Genomic DNA, 19408 nt, shown 5'->3' on the forward strand with positions numbered 1-19408 from the left:
CACAGTAAACATCACATAGTGTTCATTATCATCAGGAACAACGTTGTTCAGCTGTCTTGGCAGCTGTTCTGCATTCCCCACTGTAGGATACATATCAATTGAACAGCCTATAATCTGGTATTCACCCTTAGTTTCATATGCAATTTCAAGTTTGACAGACTTGTTGTTGACAGACTCATCTATATTATCGAAAACAGCAGGGATTTGAATTTCAGCTAAACCCATCATGTATTCACCCGGGCCGAGATCAACAGCATGTGGTTATCTTACAGAATAATTTCTATTTTGTTCTCTGGGAATATATCTATAGAAGCTGTACTAGGCAAGAGTAAATACTCCATTACCTACAGTGGAATACTCTGATATCAAAACCTTTTTCAACACATGAATATTCTTGAAGTCTGTTAGCCACGTTTCGACAAACTGTAGAGTGAAGCACGAAGCCTTTTCACTCTCTGTTAAAAACGGTTCGACACGGCTGCTCCAAGCTTCCAACATATCTACAAGATTTACACGTGATAGGGCAAGTGCTAACTGAACAATCACATCTCTATCAATCACATCCCTAACAATGAATGCTCTGTGTGTTACTTAAAATGAGGATAAACAGCATGGTATACAACATCCGATAGGGCTTCATTCACAAATTCTGTATTTCCAGGTCATGTTTCTAAAACCGTCACTTGTGTGGTCTAGTTAGGTATCTCTGTTGGTATTGATGAAGTCCCCGGAGTCATGTACCCCTGTTTTTCCAAGTACTTCGGATCTGGAGTCAGATATGCTACAAGTCGATATTCCAAACTGCCTCTAGGGTTATACAGTTATCACTCTCAGAACGAACGACCTTGAGACAAAACATGAGAATGTTTTGTCTCAAGGTCGTTTTACATGAGACAAAACATAAAGAATCATAATAATACCCCACAGCGCTCTTATAAACGGAATACTTCGCTTGCACGAACCCAACTCGGGTCTGGATAAGATTGCTATTTCACTAACAACTCTGGAATACCACTTCTAACTCTTCGTTTTAAAACTTTGTCAACAATGTAAAATTCAGGTCTGGCTACCTGTTGCATTTCATCGGCATAAAAACGACCAGAAAATTCTTTTCCGCTTGTGTTATCGAGTCAATAGGTGACAGGATTGATAAAAAGAACGGTCTTGATGATAAAGATTTCCTCGGTCCACGAAGGTGTGGATTCTTTGTCAAAAAGATGCTTTTTCTCGATATACGCACAACGTCTCCTTTCTTGAACAGTACAGGGTTCAGTTCTTCATTCTGACCATATAACCGTTCATATACTTTACTCTCGTTCCCGTGATTCACTTCTTTAGGAGCCATCCTGATAGATCTATGTTTAGATAAATTATACTCTCTTAAAAGTTCAGGTCACACATCAACATAAGTGTATATGTTTTTATAAGCGAAATGACGCCACATGCGACCTCATAAAGTACGGTGAAATCGATCTACTATCCATGCTTTTGAAAATAAAAAATGTATCCAGAGGAGTAGCTAGAGAAGGGGGAGGGAGGGAGCGACTTTAAACCTTTTTGAATTTTTGCAGTTAATTATAAATATAATCTCGAGAACTCATTTCCAAAGATTGCAATACTACTGCGATTTTCCTCACAATTGTTGTAAGTGTTGCTAGTTGTGAGAGGAATTTTTCTAAATAAAATTGATTAAGAATTAATTACCTACATCACTATGAAATAGAATTAGCCTATGTCATCGACGATTTTGCTAACAGAACAGCAAGAAAAATAACATTTTAGAATGTTGAAATTAAAGTTTTACTTTAAAAATAAACATAATGTTTTAATTTATTTCCCCTACGTCGTTTCGACTTTTTGTAATATTTTTGGTGTGTATTGAGAGGGGCGGCAAACTCAGGGCCCGCCCCGGTCGGCAAAAGCTCTAGCTACACCACTGAATGTATCCCTCGTTTTTCAACTAAAGCACGCACATGTTTATTCCAAATTCTATTCCTCTGTCAACCTGTATCTGTTTAGGATCTTCTGCATAGCTCTGGATACTTCTAAATTTCCTTTGGTTTTGAGAGGATGAAGCCAAGCTTTACGAGAAAATACACCAATCATTGTTAATAATATTTAAACCATTATTAAATCTAGAAATAGCACTTAAATCCATCCAATCACATTGATACTGGTGAACAATTCCAGCTACTTTTGTTTTCGATCCTCTAAATCTACGTTTCACTGGTTTATGTAATGTGTAGGTAGGTTGCTCTTGTAACCATCATTTAACATCTTATATTATGTCCAGACGTTCTTTGTACAGATGATATGCTTCCAAACCCTCCGGGATTTGTCAAATCGTAATATATTTTACTTAAATCACCCTTCTAGACATCTTAACATAAAATAAACATAGACAAGAACTGGTTCAGGTTAAATATATTTTTGTTAAGCAAATATTTATATGGAAGACAATAATGAACGCAAATAGCTGTGTTCAGAAATCATTACATGAAAGACCCTATACATCTGTAAAGTACATTCAATACCTTCTTTACTACACAACCGTTCACTTTCTTCCATCATCGAAAGCGGAGAACGGCGTTTCATAAATGAGGATAACACTTCCAAGAACTGTCCATCCGTCAGAGAAGAAGATTCCAAACCCATATTTATAGAAACATCCTTAAAATTGTATGCAAGAACCTCGACCATAAGACGAAACACGTTAGCATTTGCTTTCAAAACATCAAGATATTGGGAAATACTACTTGCACACGATCAATCAACGTTAATATTACATCTGAATCACTCTATTGCCACTAAAAAAAACGAACAAGACCTCCTTCCACTCTCAGAGTGCAGGAGGGAAGAGACAATTCCCCTACCCCATTTTTCTGCAGGCATCGTTTGATTTGTGGAAGCTGGAATCTCAGCACATCCCATAGATCAAAACCGCCAAAAACTATTGTAGCTGATTGAGATTCAAGACATATATCAAGATCTAACCCTGACATAGATAAATGCAAATATACTCCATTAATAAGAAAGTACTTTGCACTAGCCTTAGACATACTTGGATGATTTCAAGAAACAATTCAAGAACTAGGCAGAGCTTGTTATCTATTTAAAAAAAACACAGTCACGTGATTCTCCCTATTGGAAAGAAATACGTGTGACCTAACTATATCCAACCACGAGACAAAACAGAGACTGACAAAGTAGGAGGTGGGTAAATACTTTTTAATAAGGAGGGAGCATCGATTAAAACTACGCTAGAAAACGATGCTATCACGTGATATAAACGCAAACTCTGGTGACCTCAAAACGATTAAAAGCTTTGAAGTGGGGAAAACATGTGACCCCGACTTGGGTCGAAAACAAGCCAAGCCTCGAAACAACAAAGTAGATGACATCGAAACTATTGGAAACGAAGACATGACATGCTTTCTCCCCATTGGCTGAGGTACAAACACGCTAGCTAATTACATACGATCTGGAAACAAAACCGATCCAACCGATACGAAAACAGTCATCAGATGTACATGACGTCACACGTTGACCTCAAAACGAAACCAGGTCGACTGGTCAGAATCCAGTTCAGACCGATTCGAGGGGGAGGAACTTAATTACTTTTTGCTAAGGGGATCAAAAAGTAATTAAATTATTTATTATGAAGGAAAGTGGAATTAACCTAATTAAATCTTCGCTGTAGTCATACCAAACTGCTTTGATTTTCACAGCAAACCAATTACAACAGTTATTCAATGCAGCCAGGAAATCTTGCAGACTTGTATGGGATTTATTAGGAAATATAACATTATCTGCATAAAGTAAAAAGTTAAGATTATCATCAATTTTAATAACAGATTAATTCCACTTTCCTTCATAATATGATCCGTATAGATAATGAATAACCGTGGAAATAATGTGTGCCATTGTGGCATACCTGATTTTACCTCAAACCATCCTCCTTCAAGCCTAACTGCTGACTTACAGCTTAAATAGAGAGTATGTATTGCTTGATATAATGACCATTTACACCATATAACTTTGACGTTTTGAAGAGCTTTTCTCTTGCTACCTTGTCATATGCCTTTTCCAGAGCAATAAAACTTAAATGCAAACCATATGCTTAAGAAAAGAGCTATACATTACACAACAGACCAAGATGACTTACAAAAAGAATTAACTACACTATCCAGAGAGCTATCCTTAAATGGTTATCCTAAAAGACTCTGAAACAATATCCTCTTTTCGGATACCACAAAGACAACGTGATGACACCCAATACATCAGTATTATAACTATTCCATTTGTCAACAATATTTCCAAAAATCTGGCTATCCTTCTAAAACCACACAATATTAGAGTAGCGTTCAAGCCAGTCAAATACTATTTGGAAATTTTTAGGATCACCGAAAGACCCTCATCCATTCTACAAGTACTCTGGAGTATTTAATATACCTTGCTCCTGTAGTGTTAGTTGCGTTGGTCAGACCTCTAGAAGCTTCAAAACGAGACAGAAAGAACACATAGGATATGTCAGAAACAACAGACAAAATATTTCAGGCCTTTCTTGCCACTTTGCCTCTACAATCATCTCATTGAGTGGGATAAGAGTCATGTGCCCTATATAGAAGAGAAGTACCATTCCAGAACCGTCAAGGAGGCTGCTACGGTCGCCCGTTCAACAGGAAACCTAAATAAGAATCAAGATCTAATTCTACCGGAAATTTGGCAAGCTTTAATCAGATCACTAAACATCAAATAAATGAACTTTCACGCCAATTACATTATGTCTCGTAACAAATAAATCATGTTCCCGGGACACGCGCATTGTCTCGCACAATACTAATTTTGTACGAATTGGAACTGTCAGTTAAAACCTAATCTGTTACCTTCATATTTACTTCATACTTACCAATTGTATTCCCTGAAGATGCCGATAGCAAAAATCGGTAAAACATGTAGGACGATAAATTAAAACCCACTTGACTAACATTTAAAAAAAAGTGTTATAGATATTATACAAGTAGTCAAGGAGGAAAATCACTTAAATGCAACCCATTGTTATATTCCAATGACTTCTCAACTATTTGTCTTACAGATAATATCTGATCCTGATCACTTCTATTTGCCCTGAATCCAGCTTGTTCTTCACCAAGCTTCCTTATTTATACACTTTCAAGTACACTCGCATAAATCTTACCAGGAACACTCAGTAGGAAAATTCCTGTGTAATTCTTTCATTCAGGTTTATTTCCCTTTCATAGATGGATAATATAAGCACTCTACTCCACTCATCCGGAATTTGGTCCAGTGAACTTCTTAATTATGCAGTGCAATCATTGTGAAACTTTTATACCTCTAAATTTAGCATTTAGGATGTTGCCTTTTCATATTACTGGTCGAAATTCACCTACACCAGATGCCTTTTCACATTCAAAGTTTTTCATGGCTTTTTCTAGTTCAAGTATGATATGTGTTTATGACTGCATTCCTGTGAGTGGTTTCTGAGACCGTGATGATACTGCTTTTCAATTAAAAATCTTTGAAAGTAATTACTCCATACATATAGAATATCTTTGTCTTAAATATCTAAAATATCTTTGTCTTCGGTTTTCATGTCACCTTTATCATATTCGATTCCTTTTAGTACTTTTTCTTCCATTTCTAAGCTTTTTAAATAGCCTTCATAATATTTTGCCACCTTCCTATATTTATTTTCATTTTCTTACCAAAGTCTTGCCATGACTCTCGTTTTATTAGTTTTACACAGTGCTTAGCTTTATTACATTTTTCTCCGTATTCTCTAAGTCACAAGCCGACTTACTTGCCAAGAACTTCCGAAATCCTTTCTTCTTTTCTTTCACTGCCTCTTTAAATTTCTGAGTACACCACGGAGCTGTAATTTTTCTATCCTTACAGAAATCCTCACCACATCATTCTCTGGCTAAAGCGATCAATGATCAATATTTTCTTCATGGTTTGCAACTGAATCTCGAAGATTTGGTTTTTGTGTTCAAATTTTTCATATTTTCTTGAATAATGTTGGTGTATTTGAAAGCTGCTTTACTTTGATCATTTTAAAACTTTCCTGCACACTCTTCTTTTCAATATGAAATTCAATTTTATCATCATCATAACGCTAATTATGGATATCGTGGCCGGACAATTCATCGCCGACAATTCATCTCGGGTCAATTCATCGCTGGGACGATTCATCGGGGGGGGGGGGGGGACAATTCGTCGCCGAGACAATTCATCGCCGAGGTAATTCATCGCAGGAACTATTGATCGCTGAAAAAATTCGCTAGAAAAGTGAAATGATATTGCATTGATACCGATATATTAAAAGTAAATGCAGTGCACGATAAATTTCACAAAATATAATTTTAATATATATCTATGTATTAGACCGTGCGGTTAGCTGAGTAGCTGGTTGCTTCACAACCATATGCCTGGGAAAGGAGTGTCCTGGGTTTGATTTCCGTCGCTGAGATGAGAAGCTTAGGATCTATCTCAGACATAGCCTAGTTACCCGGCCTTGGACGACGACTGCAGGGTTTTTCTCCCCAGTTTATCTGGGATTTTTCCTCCCGCAAGCAGGCAAACAGGCCTTGAGAACGTAACGCTAGACATAGGATATACTGGGAGGCATAGGCCAACCACTTTATCCTCGTATAACGATTGCAGTAATAAGGAATAGAAACCCTCGACACCGTAAAGGTAAAAGAGGGATAGATCTATGTATTATTTATTTAAACTTTCATAATATTTTTTGTTCTTATACAGTGAAAGTAATAATTTATTGATTGGTGAATTTCTACTTTCTGTTTCGTCTTAAAATGGTATAAATATTCGTTCTTACTTTGATACTACAGATTCTGTTGATGGAATATTAATATTTACAAAATTATAACCGCAACCGTCATACGAGGATAAGGCGGTCTATGCCTCTCAGTGTATCCTATGTCTGTAGAATCGTTATCTTCTCAGTCGGTTTGCTGTTTGCTTGCTGGAGGAGAAACCCCATATAAACTGGGGAGAAAAATCCTGCAATCCTCGCCCAAGTTCAACTAACTTATCTATGTCTGAGAAAGATCTGACACTCCTCATGTCAGCGACGGGAATCGAATCCAGGACACTCCTTTCCCAGGCATATGGTGTGAAGCAACCAGCCACTCGGCTATCCGCGCGTACTAATACATAGATACATAATAAAATTATATTTTGTCAAATTTTTCTTCTACTGCATTTACTTTTAATATATCGTTATCAATACAATATCATTTCAATTTTCTAGCGAATAACTTTTTAAACGATCGCGATGAATTTTTCTGTAATGAATTTTCCTTGTGATGAATTGTCCGTGAACTATTTTGTAAACCAAAATATAAACCAAAAAATATTTTATATTTTAATATTTTATATTTTTTGTTTTATATTTTATTTGTTTAGGACATCGGGTGTTGGTCATTCAGATTACATGCTCTATCCAATTTTGTTTGTAATTGTTTATTTTTTTTCTTCTATTGGTTTTATTTTTAGTTCTTTTAAAATGTCGTCGTTCCTTTTTTGTGTAATGTGTATTTTGCAGTTCTTTTCATGAATCTCATTTGACTTGTTTTTAATTCTTTCTTTATTTTGTTTGTTATTGCCAAAATTTTGGTGCCATATAATAATGTAGCACTTCTAAAAAATTGCATATTATCAAACGTTTTTTTTCCTGCAGTATTTGGATTGAGTATTTTATTTATCAGGCCTATAATCTCAAAAATTTAGACGTTTTTAATTTCATGCATTTTCTCCTTCATGTAATATTTCACATCCAAGATAACTAAAAGTATTTATCTCTCATATTATTTTATTATTAATAACTATTTTACTTCTAACTGGAGTTTATCCACAAAATGCCATTATTCTAGTTTTATCATCTGCAAGTTGTAAAATGTATTTTGTTATTCCGGGAAAATTCTATACTAGGATTGTTTAAGCTGTCCAAAGTATTAATAATTGATTAATAAATAGTGAAAAGTGTTGGAGACAGAGGACATCCCTGTCTTACTGCTTGTTTATAGATTATTTTTCAGACATTGTTTTCGTTTATTTTTATTTTTATTTCAACTTTGTACATAATCAACAGTGTGTGTAGTAAATATTTGGTATATTTATTCTTTGTAATATATCAAACAGCATATGTCTTTTTTTTTACTTTGTCAAATGCTTTTTTATAATCTATTAACAAAAGATGAGCGTCTAAATTAAATTCTCTTCTTTTTTCTATAAATAGTTTTAAACATAAAGCCACATCCATTGTAGAGAGCCCATTTCTAAATCCTTTTATAAATCCCAATTCCAATTTAAATTTTCATTAAGTACAGTACTTCACTATATATTTTGTAAAATGTATTCAATAAACTAATACCTCTGTAATTAGCAGGGTTTGTGTTATTCCCCTTTTTAAATATAGTTATTAGTATACTTGTATTCCATTCTATTGGTATTTTTCGATTTGTATATATTTTATTTAAAAATGTAGTAATTCTAATGAAATCCTTTTCAGGAAAATTTATAATAATTTGGTTTTCCTTTAATTCTTTCATTGTTATTATATTAGTTAAAGTACTTTGTAAGTTTTGGGTGTAATTTTTTTATGTTAGTATTATCTCTCCAAGAAAGATCTATAAAGTAATCCATGAAATAACTTATGTGCTTTAGTATTTTATACGGTTTGGGTCGTATTTTGTATATATCATATTCCAGATATCAGATATACAAACAGACGGCTATTGCTCGTCTCTTTTATACTTAATTCATCTGCTTGTTTTTTGCTACTTAACCATCTTTTAAAGGCCATTTTTTATTTTCAATTATCGTTTTATTTCTTTTCTCCCATTATGCAACTTTATTTTTATGAGTTTTGTGTGTACCTAGACTTTCATACATTGCTAATGTAATAATGTCTTTTATATTATCAATCCTTTCTCGATGTCTTCATTTTCTTGTATTTTTATCTAAGTAGTTATTAATCCTCTATTGGTATAAATTTCTTATACTTGAGTTTTATACTTTCAATTATACTTCAAATATGCTACATGTTCCATAGAATATTCCACCATGTTTTCTTTCCCCAAAGTTACTTAACCTTTTCCAATTTGCAGTCATTTCCCGTGTTTTCTGTCCGGTTTAGATTTCTTTTAGACCTGAAAGTAATATGTGTTTTCCTATGTCAAGTTACTAGCACGACGATAGGTATCCACGTCTTACTTTGTAATTAGATTTTGTTTAGTTTTTTTCTCTAGGTGTTTTCTTTTTTTTTTTTTTGTAACCAATTTGGTGGAATAATTTGGCCTCGATTAAATATCTATTTCTAGCTCGCTCCTTACTTTAACATCTGGGAAGAGGTCTGCTGATTTTTCATTTGCTATAACGTAGTCTATTATTGATTTTCGTCCTCTTGCACACCAGGTACATTTATGTATATTTTTATGTTTGTAGAATGTATTCATTATTTTTAAATTATTATATATTATACAATCAATGAGACGTCTTCCATTTGTGTTTACTGTTCGTTCTCCAAATTTTTCTATATTATTATTCATTTTTATACCTATTCTGACATTAAAATCTCCAGCTACAATTATGTTGTCTCTTTTATTTAATTTTTCATGTATTCCTTGTAACTATTTGTAAAAGTGATCATGTTTTTCTTCTTCTGGGGCATACACTCCAATAACTTTGAAATTGCTTTATTTAATTTTAAACGCACTTCTAATATTCTTTCATTCCAGTATATATAATGAGTTATTTTTGGCTTTAATTGATTTATTGATCCGGATCAATCATTACGCTAGCTTTTGCACGTATTTGTTTGTCTACTCTATTATATATGATATGATAATTAGATCTGTCTTTTATTCCTTAGTATCTTTTTTTTTTGTTTCTGTAAGAACTGCACTTTCTATATTTTCTTCATTTAAAATTTTATCTAATTCTTCTTTATGTGCTATGCTTGTAGTGTTCAGTTCAACATATTTCAACACGTTTTTATTTTTCCAAAGTTTCTTAACAGTTTCAAATTTGCGATCTTTTCCCATGTTTTCCGTACGGTTTAAATTTGTTGGGACATGAAAGTAATATGTGTTTCCCTATATCAAGTTATAAGCTCGCCAATATTTATCCTAGTGGTTGGTTCGCCACCTTAAGGCAACTAGGCTAGCCTTCTTTTTAGTAGACAATGTAAACTACAGTTTCAGAGGAAAGAGTGACCCCATGGTCCTCGAACTGCTCTAACAGCACTGGGGATGGGAAGTAGTAAGAAGTAAAAGAGAGACAGAGAGAGTAGAGGAAAGAAGAGAAGACCAATTAAAAGATATAATATACTAAGTGTATATTATAGGTAGTACGATCAGGTCTAACAAGGTTTGTCGGGTTTGCCATGCTCGTAATAACCAACCTGAACCCCTGCTCTAAACTAAATATGATTACTTCCTATTTCAAACCCTCTGCATTATGTACTCTTCTGTCCTGAACCAGTGGGAAAACATCGCTATCAACTATAATAGTGAATAAGACTTTGTTTCTTGCATGTTGTCTCAATGTGAATTTGTGCCCATTTTCAAGTTGGAACATAATGCTACTCATAACTAATTCATGTCCCGAACAGAAATTCAGCTGGCACTTATCATTATTATTAGCTTTGCTCTTTTCTGCAAATTTTCCGAAAACATTTCTATATGACTGGTAACCATTTTATACTCTGCTGTTTAGATTTCCAACAAGAACCATGTTTTCCTTGTCATCTGCCTTCTCTAATGTAACGAAAAATTCCTCCGTTTCTTCCTTGGTAGAACCTTCTGTGGGAACATGTGGAGACAAGAAGTTACAAATACTGGCAGTGTGAAAGTTTCGAATTAATCTTAATTACAATAATCCTTTAAAGATTCATTACTTTAGTTATTTTAAAGTTGCTACTATCAAGTTGTTAACTCCAAACTCAATATTTGAACACTGCTAAACATTTAATAGATTTGCATCTAAAGTAAAATTATCCGTTTATTGTTTGTTCGTATGTTTAAATACGAACTTTTTTAGTTTCTTATTTGTGTGTTCGCACGCGTTGGAACCATGATTCCAAGTCCCAGTTATCATTCAGGAGGCATTTATGGATAACAAATCGTTGAATAGTAGATTGTCAGATAAAGAGATTCTATGTAACAACGTATCAAATATCAGTGCAATACGAGGCAGCCAACTGAGCATTCATCAGAATATAATACATTTGGCTTTCTTTTGCATAGAAAAAGGCCAAAGGATGTTGAAAACAGTTGTATATGTATTTTGTTTGAATTCTGTATATACATGTAAGGGTGTTGGGAAGAAAATAAGACATCCAAGAGAGAATGAGATAGAAACTATACATGTTGCAACTTGGAATGTAAGAACAATGTTAAGAGCTGGTAAATTACAGAACTTGAAGAAAGAAATGGAGAGGAATAAATTGGATGTGGTTGGTCTAAGTGAAGTCAAATGGGAAGATATAGGTGCTTTTGAAAATGATGGTTATAGAATTATAACCATCATTTTGGTAAATGCCAGATGATATCGCAAGATACCAGACTGATTATACTGTATGTTGATACAAAACAGGTACAGAAAGAGTGTAAAAAGGATATCAACATATCCAGGAGCTGATATTGACTCAGACCATAATTTGCTTGTTATGGAATTAAGAATACGATATAAGAAAATAAACAAAGGTAAAAGCAAGAAAAGATGGAACCTAGAAAAACTCAAAGGAGATGCAGGTAGGAAATTCAGAGAAGAACTGGAAAATAAAATAAGGAACAAAGAGAATATATCTGAAGAAACTATGGATGTTAATGCAAAATGGAATCAATTAAAAAACTTGATATATGAAACAGCTGCTGAAGAGATAGGTTTTGTGGAAGGGAAAATAATTAAAAAGCCATGGATTACAAATTAAATGATAAGAAAAATGGAAGAAAGAAGAAGATGAAAAATGTAAACACTGAAGAGGGAAGAAGAAAATACAAAGTATTAAATAATTAACTGAGAAGAGAAACTGATAACACAAGAGAGGAATGGAGAGGAATGGTTAAAAACAGAATGTAATGAAATTGAAGAAATGGAAAAGAGGGGGCGATATGATAAAATGTTTGAAAAAGCAAAAGAAATTACAAATATTAAAAAAGCATACGAAATCTGCCATTAGAAGATAAGCAAGGAAAACTGGTTTATTATATTGAAATACAGGGTGAAAGATGAAAGGAATACATCGAAGAACTTTTCGGAAAAAATTAAAAACCAACAAAAATTGAATTGGAAGAGCAAAATGAAATCTCAACAGAAGAAAGAGGTCCTGAAATACTAAAGAGAGAAGTACAAACAGCAATTAAGGAATTAAAAAGTGGAAAGATGAAAGGAGTGGATGGAATACCTAGTGAATTCCTAAAACAACTGGAGAACAAAGGTAAAACAAAAACAAGGAAACTCTGCAACCTCATTTACAAAACAGGAGTATGGCCTAAAGATTTCACAGAGGTTATTCTTATACCAATTGAAAAGAAAAGCAATCCTGCTAAGTACAGTGACTACAGAACTATAAACATACTCTCACATGCCTCCAAAGTACTGCTAAGAATATTAAATCAAAGATTGTATAATAGAGTGGAGTTATTTTCTGGGGGATGATCAATTTGGATTTAGAAAAGATAGTGGAACCAGAGATGCAATTGGAGTAATAAGGACCATATGCGAAAGGAATATAGAAGTAAATAAAGAAGTTTATATTTGTTTCATCGACCTTGAAAAAGCATTTGACATGGTAAAATGGGAAAATCTGATGGAAATATTAAGCAAAATAGGTTTAGATTGGAGAGAGCAAAGGTTAATAGCTGAATTATATATGAACCAGACGGCCATAATAAAGACAAAAGTAGGAAAAACTAAAAAATGTGTGATTGGCAGAGGTGTAAAACAGGGATGCTACCTGTCACCGACGCTCTTCAATATATTTGCAGGAAAAATGATAAAATAAGCATTTTATGAAGAGGAATTGCTATTGGAGGAAGAACAATACAAAATATTAGATTTGCAGATGATCAAGCAATATTAGCTAATACCGAAGATGAACTACAGCACCTAATGCAAAATTGTGAAAATATATGCAAGAAATATGGTGAAAATTAACACAAAGAAACAAAAGTGATGAGAGTCTCAAGGAAGTATCAAGGTGATGATGAATGGAGAAAGTGTAGCGCAAGTGAGACGATACAAATATCTTGGTAGTATAATACAATAAAATGGAAAATGTGACATGGAAATAAAAGAAAGAATTTACAAAGGAAAATATACCTTTTATAGCAAGAAAAATTAGTTTATTAATAAAATGAATAACAATCTAAAGAAAAGGCTTATTAAGTGCTATATTTGGAGTATGACCTTATATAGGCCAGAAACATGGACAATTAGGAAGAAAGAAGCTAAAATGTTGGAGGCATTTGAAATGTGGTTGTGGAAAAGAATGGAGAAAATAAAGTCGACTGAAAACCACCAACGAAGAAGTATTACAAAGAGTTGAAGAATAAAGGAATTTACTAAAGACCATAAGAAGAAGAAAGCATAACTGGATAGGACATACATTAAGAGGAGACAGCCTACTAAAAAGAATGATAGAAGGGAAAATTGAAGGAAAGCGACCAAGAGGAAGAAGACGACTAACGATGCTTGATGATATAATGGGAACAAGAAGATATCAGGAAATGAAGGAGGAACCAAGAGACAGAGGAAATTGGGGGAAGAGAATCTGCTGAGTTATACCATTGGACCTGTCAAGAGACAGAACACTAATAATGATGATTATGATGTAAGGGTGTTAAGATTTAAGTCAGGTTTGCATATTTGGAAATACTGTAATAGCCTTTTTTCTCACAATACAGGCAATGATTTTATATTTCTTTTTCATATATATAAAATGAAATTTCGAAATATTTTAATACAATATTCAGGTTTCTCTAGATAGTTATCTTTAAAAAAAAGCCACACATTTCCACTGAAGGAGATACGACATGGCGAGATGTAACCACCATTAAATAAGTTACTGCCCCCTGGAAGTTGAGGCAGCAACAACTTTCATCCTGATCAGCGGAAGATCACCATAAGTGACAAAGGTGTAAAGGATACTGTGGTAGACGGATAATTATGAAGAATGAGAAACGGCTAGCACACTTAGCCTCTTAGAAAGCTATTGCTGAACAAGGAAAACAAGGGGAAACCACCTTTTTCTATTTTTCCTTAGTAAGATAGCAGTATGGATGGACATTCTAAATGATAGTAAAGCGTACAATAGCTCAATAGTTGTGCACGGCAGGGGAAGAAGCAAGGCTTCCCAGGTTGTAAACCAGCGAAATCCTTGTACATTTATTGGAACGTGGAATGTGAGAACCCTCCTACAAATTGGAAAATTTGAAGAGAGAAATGAATAGATTACAAATAGCCATATTCGGAATTAGTGAAATGAGATGGACTGGAACTGGAGACTTTTGGAGTGATGATTAAAGAATCATTTATTCAAATGATGAGACTGCAAAAAATGGAGTTGCGGTGGTTCTCAATAAAGAATGGGGAAGAAGAGTAATCAACTCAGTCAAATGTAGTAGCAGATTGATAATGGTAAAACTAGATGCAAAACCAACAAATATTATAATAATACAAGCTTACATGTCTACTAGCGACCACAATGATGATAAAGTTGAGAGAGTATATGTAGATATTGAAAATCTAATCTAAATCACCAAAAAGGAAGATAATCTTATTGTCATGGGTGATTGTAATGCAGTCATTGGTGAATGGTAGAGAGGTGGGAAAGTACGGACTTGGATGCCGAAATGAAAGAGGAGACAGACTTTTGGAGTTCTGCCACCAATTCAATCTGATCATTACTAATACCTGGTATGAGGTACCAAAAATAAGAAGGTATACTTGGTAAATGTCAGGGGATATAGGAAGGTACCAAATAGATTATATTATGACAAGAAATAGATTTAAAAATCAAGTAAAATCATGCAAAAGTTACCCAGGAGCTGATGTTGACTGTGACCACAATTTGGTTTTATTGAAATGTAATCTGAAATTTAAAAAGATGTCACAACCAAGGAAAAGACGCAAATGGAACATAAATAACCTGAAAACAGAGGAAAACCATAGAAACTATAAACAGCAAACTGATGAAAGCATTAAAACTAGAGAGAGGGAAAAGAAAAAACATAGAGGAAAAATTGACTCATTTGAAGGATACAATCATCAAGGCTGCCAATGACTGCATAGGATTCATGAGCAAGCAAATAAAAAAAAAAACATGGATCACCCAGGACATTCTAGATCTAATAGATGAAAGAAGGAAATTCAAAACTTCCCTAAAGGAAGAAAGCAAAGACAAACATAAGCATATAAAAATATGATAAATAGAAAGTGTAAAGAAGCAAAAGAAGAATGGCATACAGAGAAATGTAAAGAAATAAAAGACCTAACAAAGACTGGGAGAATCGATAAAGCTTACAGCATTATTAAAGGAATAAGCCAGCAAAACAATACAAGAAGTACAATTATCAAAAATAAACAGGGGAATGTACTATTAGATAAGGAAGAAATTTCGGAAAGATGGAAGGCGTACTTTGAAGATCTATATAGTGCAAAAGATCTAGACGCCAAGGCTATCCATCTATATTAAAAGATGAATTTGAATGGGCAATGAATCAATTGTCAACCAACAAGGGACCAGGCATTTATGACATTCCTTCAGAATTAATAAAATACTCAGGAAACATAACTAAGTCATACTTTTTCTAGATCATAAAGCATATTTATGAAACGGGTAACATACCCAAAGATTTTACACAATGCTCTATCATACCCATTCCTAAAGTAAATAATGCAAACAAGTGTGAAAATCATCGAACAATAAGCTTAATATCGCATGCTTCGAAAATACTACTCAAAATTATACAAAAAAGACTAACAAAGAAGGTTGAAGAACATGTTGGCAATGACCAGTTTGGATTCCGAAAACAGCAGGGAACAATAGAAGCAATCCTAGCTCTAAGAACAGTCATTGAAAGAAGATTTGAGAATCAAAATACTCTGGTAGTCTTTCTTGATATGGAGAAGTTCTTCGACAGCATTGAATGGAACCAAATGTTTCACCTCCTAAAAACAATAAAGGTAGATTGGAGAGATATAAGGGTCATATTTAATCTTTACAAGCATCAAGAAGCCCTAATAGAAACAGCCAGCAATAAAACGAAAACCGCAATAGTAAGAATACGTAGAGGTGTACGACACGGGTGCTCTCTTTCACCCATACTGTTTAGTCTCTACATTGAGAATGCAATAAATAAATTGAAAGAACTAACAGGAACATGAATTAAGATAAATGGAATTGATGTTAACTGACAACGGTTCGCGGATGATATAGCAGTTATAACTGATAATGAAAACAAACTGAAAGCTACCCTGACAAAGATGGAAGAAATTTTCACACAATGCAGCCTAAAAATTAATTATAAGAAAAAAAAATGATTAATTACAAGCAAAGCAAATCCAATGAAAATAAACCTGGAAATAAATAACAACCTAATACAACAGGTATCCTCTTTTAAATATCTTGGCAGTCTTATCACAGAAGATGGATGAAACCAATTAGATATTAAAGCACGAATACTCCTAGCCAAAAAAACATTCTACAAGAGTGTTTTTACATTATTGTAGAATGATTTTTTCTAGCATTCTACAGTAGAAATATTTTTACCAATAAAGGACTTAGCATCCAGCTCAAAAAAGTTAGTGAAAACATACATATGGAACATTGCACTATATGGTTGTGAGGCCTGAACCCTAACAAAACAAGACATCAAAACGTTGGAGGCACTTGAACTTTGGTGCCGGAGAAAAATGATGAAAATTAGTTGGATAGAAAGAAAAAGTAATGAAGAAGATCTATATATAATTCATGAAGAGACGTCATTAATGAAACACATAAATAAGAGAAGAGAAAGCCTAATTGGACATAATTTGAGGTATGGGGGGACTGATTACAGAAATAATGGAGGGGACTGTAGAAGAAAAGAGGCCACGAGTAAGATCAAGAATTTTATATATAAATAACATAATGATGGTAATTGGCGCTAGGAGTTATGAGGAGATAAAGAGGAGATCACAGAACAGGATGTTGTGATGTGCTGCTATAACTACCAATCTTCGGATTGAAGCACCAAGAAGAAGAAGATTTAGTTTTCTTTCTAAAAAAAATGAACAAATCAATATTCTTGCCTTGTGAATTTTTTCGTAAAGTTGCACTAATCGAATTTTGTTATTTGCGTCTGTTCTATAAATCTACTGTACTACTGTATTCTGATAAGATTTTTGTCTTTCAGATCGCTAAATGAAGATTTAAGCTGCTTGAAACAAATGCAAAACGAAGACGAGGACGCCATAAGAAAGTTGCTGTACAGGGGTACAATGGATTTGGCGAATACTATCTGTATAGAAGGAACCACCTTGAGAACAAGTATTCATAGTTAATGAAAATTTCAATTAGAACAGTATATTAATTCTCATGCCTTTATAGTAACAGTGTTGTCGAAGTTGATAGTTTATTATTATTATTATTATTATTATTATTATTATTATTATTATTATTATTATTATTATTATTATTATTATTATTATTATTATTATTATTAAGAGAGACATCTAGGGAATCAGTAATTCATCGGGGGAGGCCACATTCTACACGCACCAGCTATCATACTTATTCTTGAATTCATTCAGCCTGCTTGCACAGGTAAAATTCAAAGCCAATCCGTTCCAATCAGGCACCATCCTATGAGAGAAAAATCTAAACCTCACCCCTTCTTAGCGGCATTCATTCTCAGCTTCCAAGGATGTCCTCTTGTCTCTTTTCCACGCCTCCATAAAATAAAAACTTCAATTACTGAAATCCTGTATGACCCTTTCAGAAGTTTGTAAGTCTCAATAATCATATAATCATATCACCCCTCTTCTTCTATTTGTTAGTGTCAATCTCAATCTGTCTTCATAATCAGTATTTTACAATCCTGGTGTCATTTTTAACACTATCCTTTGCAGTCTCTCCACTCTGTCAGAATCATTACGGAAAGCAGGACACCAGATCTGCGCACAATAATCCAAGTGAGGTCTTATAAAGTCTTGTAAACAGGCAATAATAATATTTTTCACAATTTATATTTATTATGTCTTACATAGATCTAATGCCATGTTAATTGTTTTAAATCATTTATGGTTAATAATTATTATTAGTTAATTAATTTTATTCAAAGTTTTATCATTCTTTGTTATATATAAAAAAAATCATGTTTTCTTATAAACAGTTATTTTCACTATGTTTAGTACATGATTAGCAGTAAGATGTCAACGTTTACTCAAAGGGGCTCCTAAAAATCCAAATTAATTTTAAGAGGAAATTAGTAAATATTTAATCTAATTAAATATAAAATAAAATTCTATACGGTGGCTCCTAAAAATTCAAATTCCTTTTAAGAGGAATTAGTAAATACTTAAATCTACTTAAATATAAAATAAAATTCCATAGATTGTAAACGAAACGAATTCACTTCTTCATAACAGATTAGCATGTTAATAATAAATTACTTTCATTTTAAGAAATAAACCTGCAATATATTCGAGCAGTCACTTTAAACAGGAAAGCAGGCATGTCACGTAATCAATATCAATCTCATCCAGAACTATTTTTAATGTTGTTTTCATATTTCTTAATGATTTACATTCATCATTTTCTAGTATCAGAGGTACCTGAAAACTCTATTCAGCAACTTCTCCTTATCATATTCGCTTTTCTTGTCTGCGTGTCTTGTACTGGATGTTATTTTGAATTATTCTATCTTTAAATGAAACGTACCAATAAATTATGTTCATGCATATCCTTTATCTAATTATAAGCAAAGAAAGTTGGCGCATGAAGTATTCCTGACTACTTGTATATAGAAGCTACTCACTTTATATTAATTGTATTGTTATCCTACAATGTGTAGAGCATACATCCTTTCAGTTATGAATAATGCTGCACATTACGGCAAGGGCCACTAACAAGATCAGGTCATCTCCAAAAACTATGCGATATTTCAATCACTTTAATCTCAATACATTCCTTTAACCTCAGCGGTGGTTCAGTCAGACAAATCTCCAAAGCCCTCTACTCCACTTAATGGCAGACAAAAACTCACCACTAAACAAGCATCAATCTATACAGGTCTCCAACCATAACCACTCAACTCCCAGCACAGGGCAGCCAATGTAGAACCCTAATAAAGTAGGTTCGATAGCAGGCATCTAATGG

At 33.6% G+C, this 19408-nt stretch overlaps 1 protein-coding gene across 1 annotated transcript in view; it reads left to right on the top strand.

Annotated features, from left to right (window-relative positions):
* The window catches only part of LOC150108817 (uncharacterized), an 83884-nt gene that overhangs the window by 21742 nt on the left and 42734 nt on the right, over positions 1–19408 (top strand). The window contains exon 3 of the mRNA XM_090414320.1: positions 17445–17578. Within this exon, the coding sequence (XP_090270446.1) occupies positions 17445–17578 (134 nt within the window). The remainder of the gene's footprint in view (positions 1–17444; positions 17579–19408) is intronic.

This window comes from Typopeltis vanoorti, chromosome 2 (genome assembly GCF_054136105.1).
Source record: "Typopeltis vanoorti isolate ZY-2024b chromosome 2, IOZ_Tvanoo_1.0, whole genome shotgun sequence".
NCBI classification, from domain to species: domain Eukaryota; kingdom Metazoa; phylum Arthropoda; class Arachnida; order Uropygi; family Thelyphonidae; genus Typopeltis; species Typopeltis vanoorti.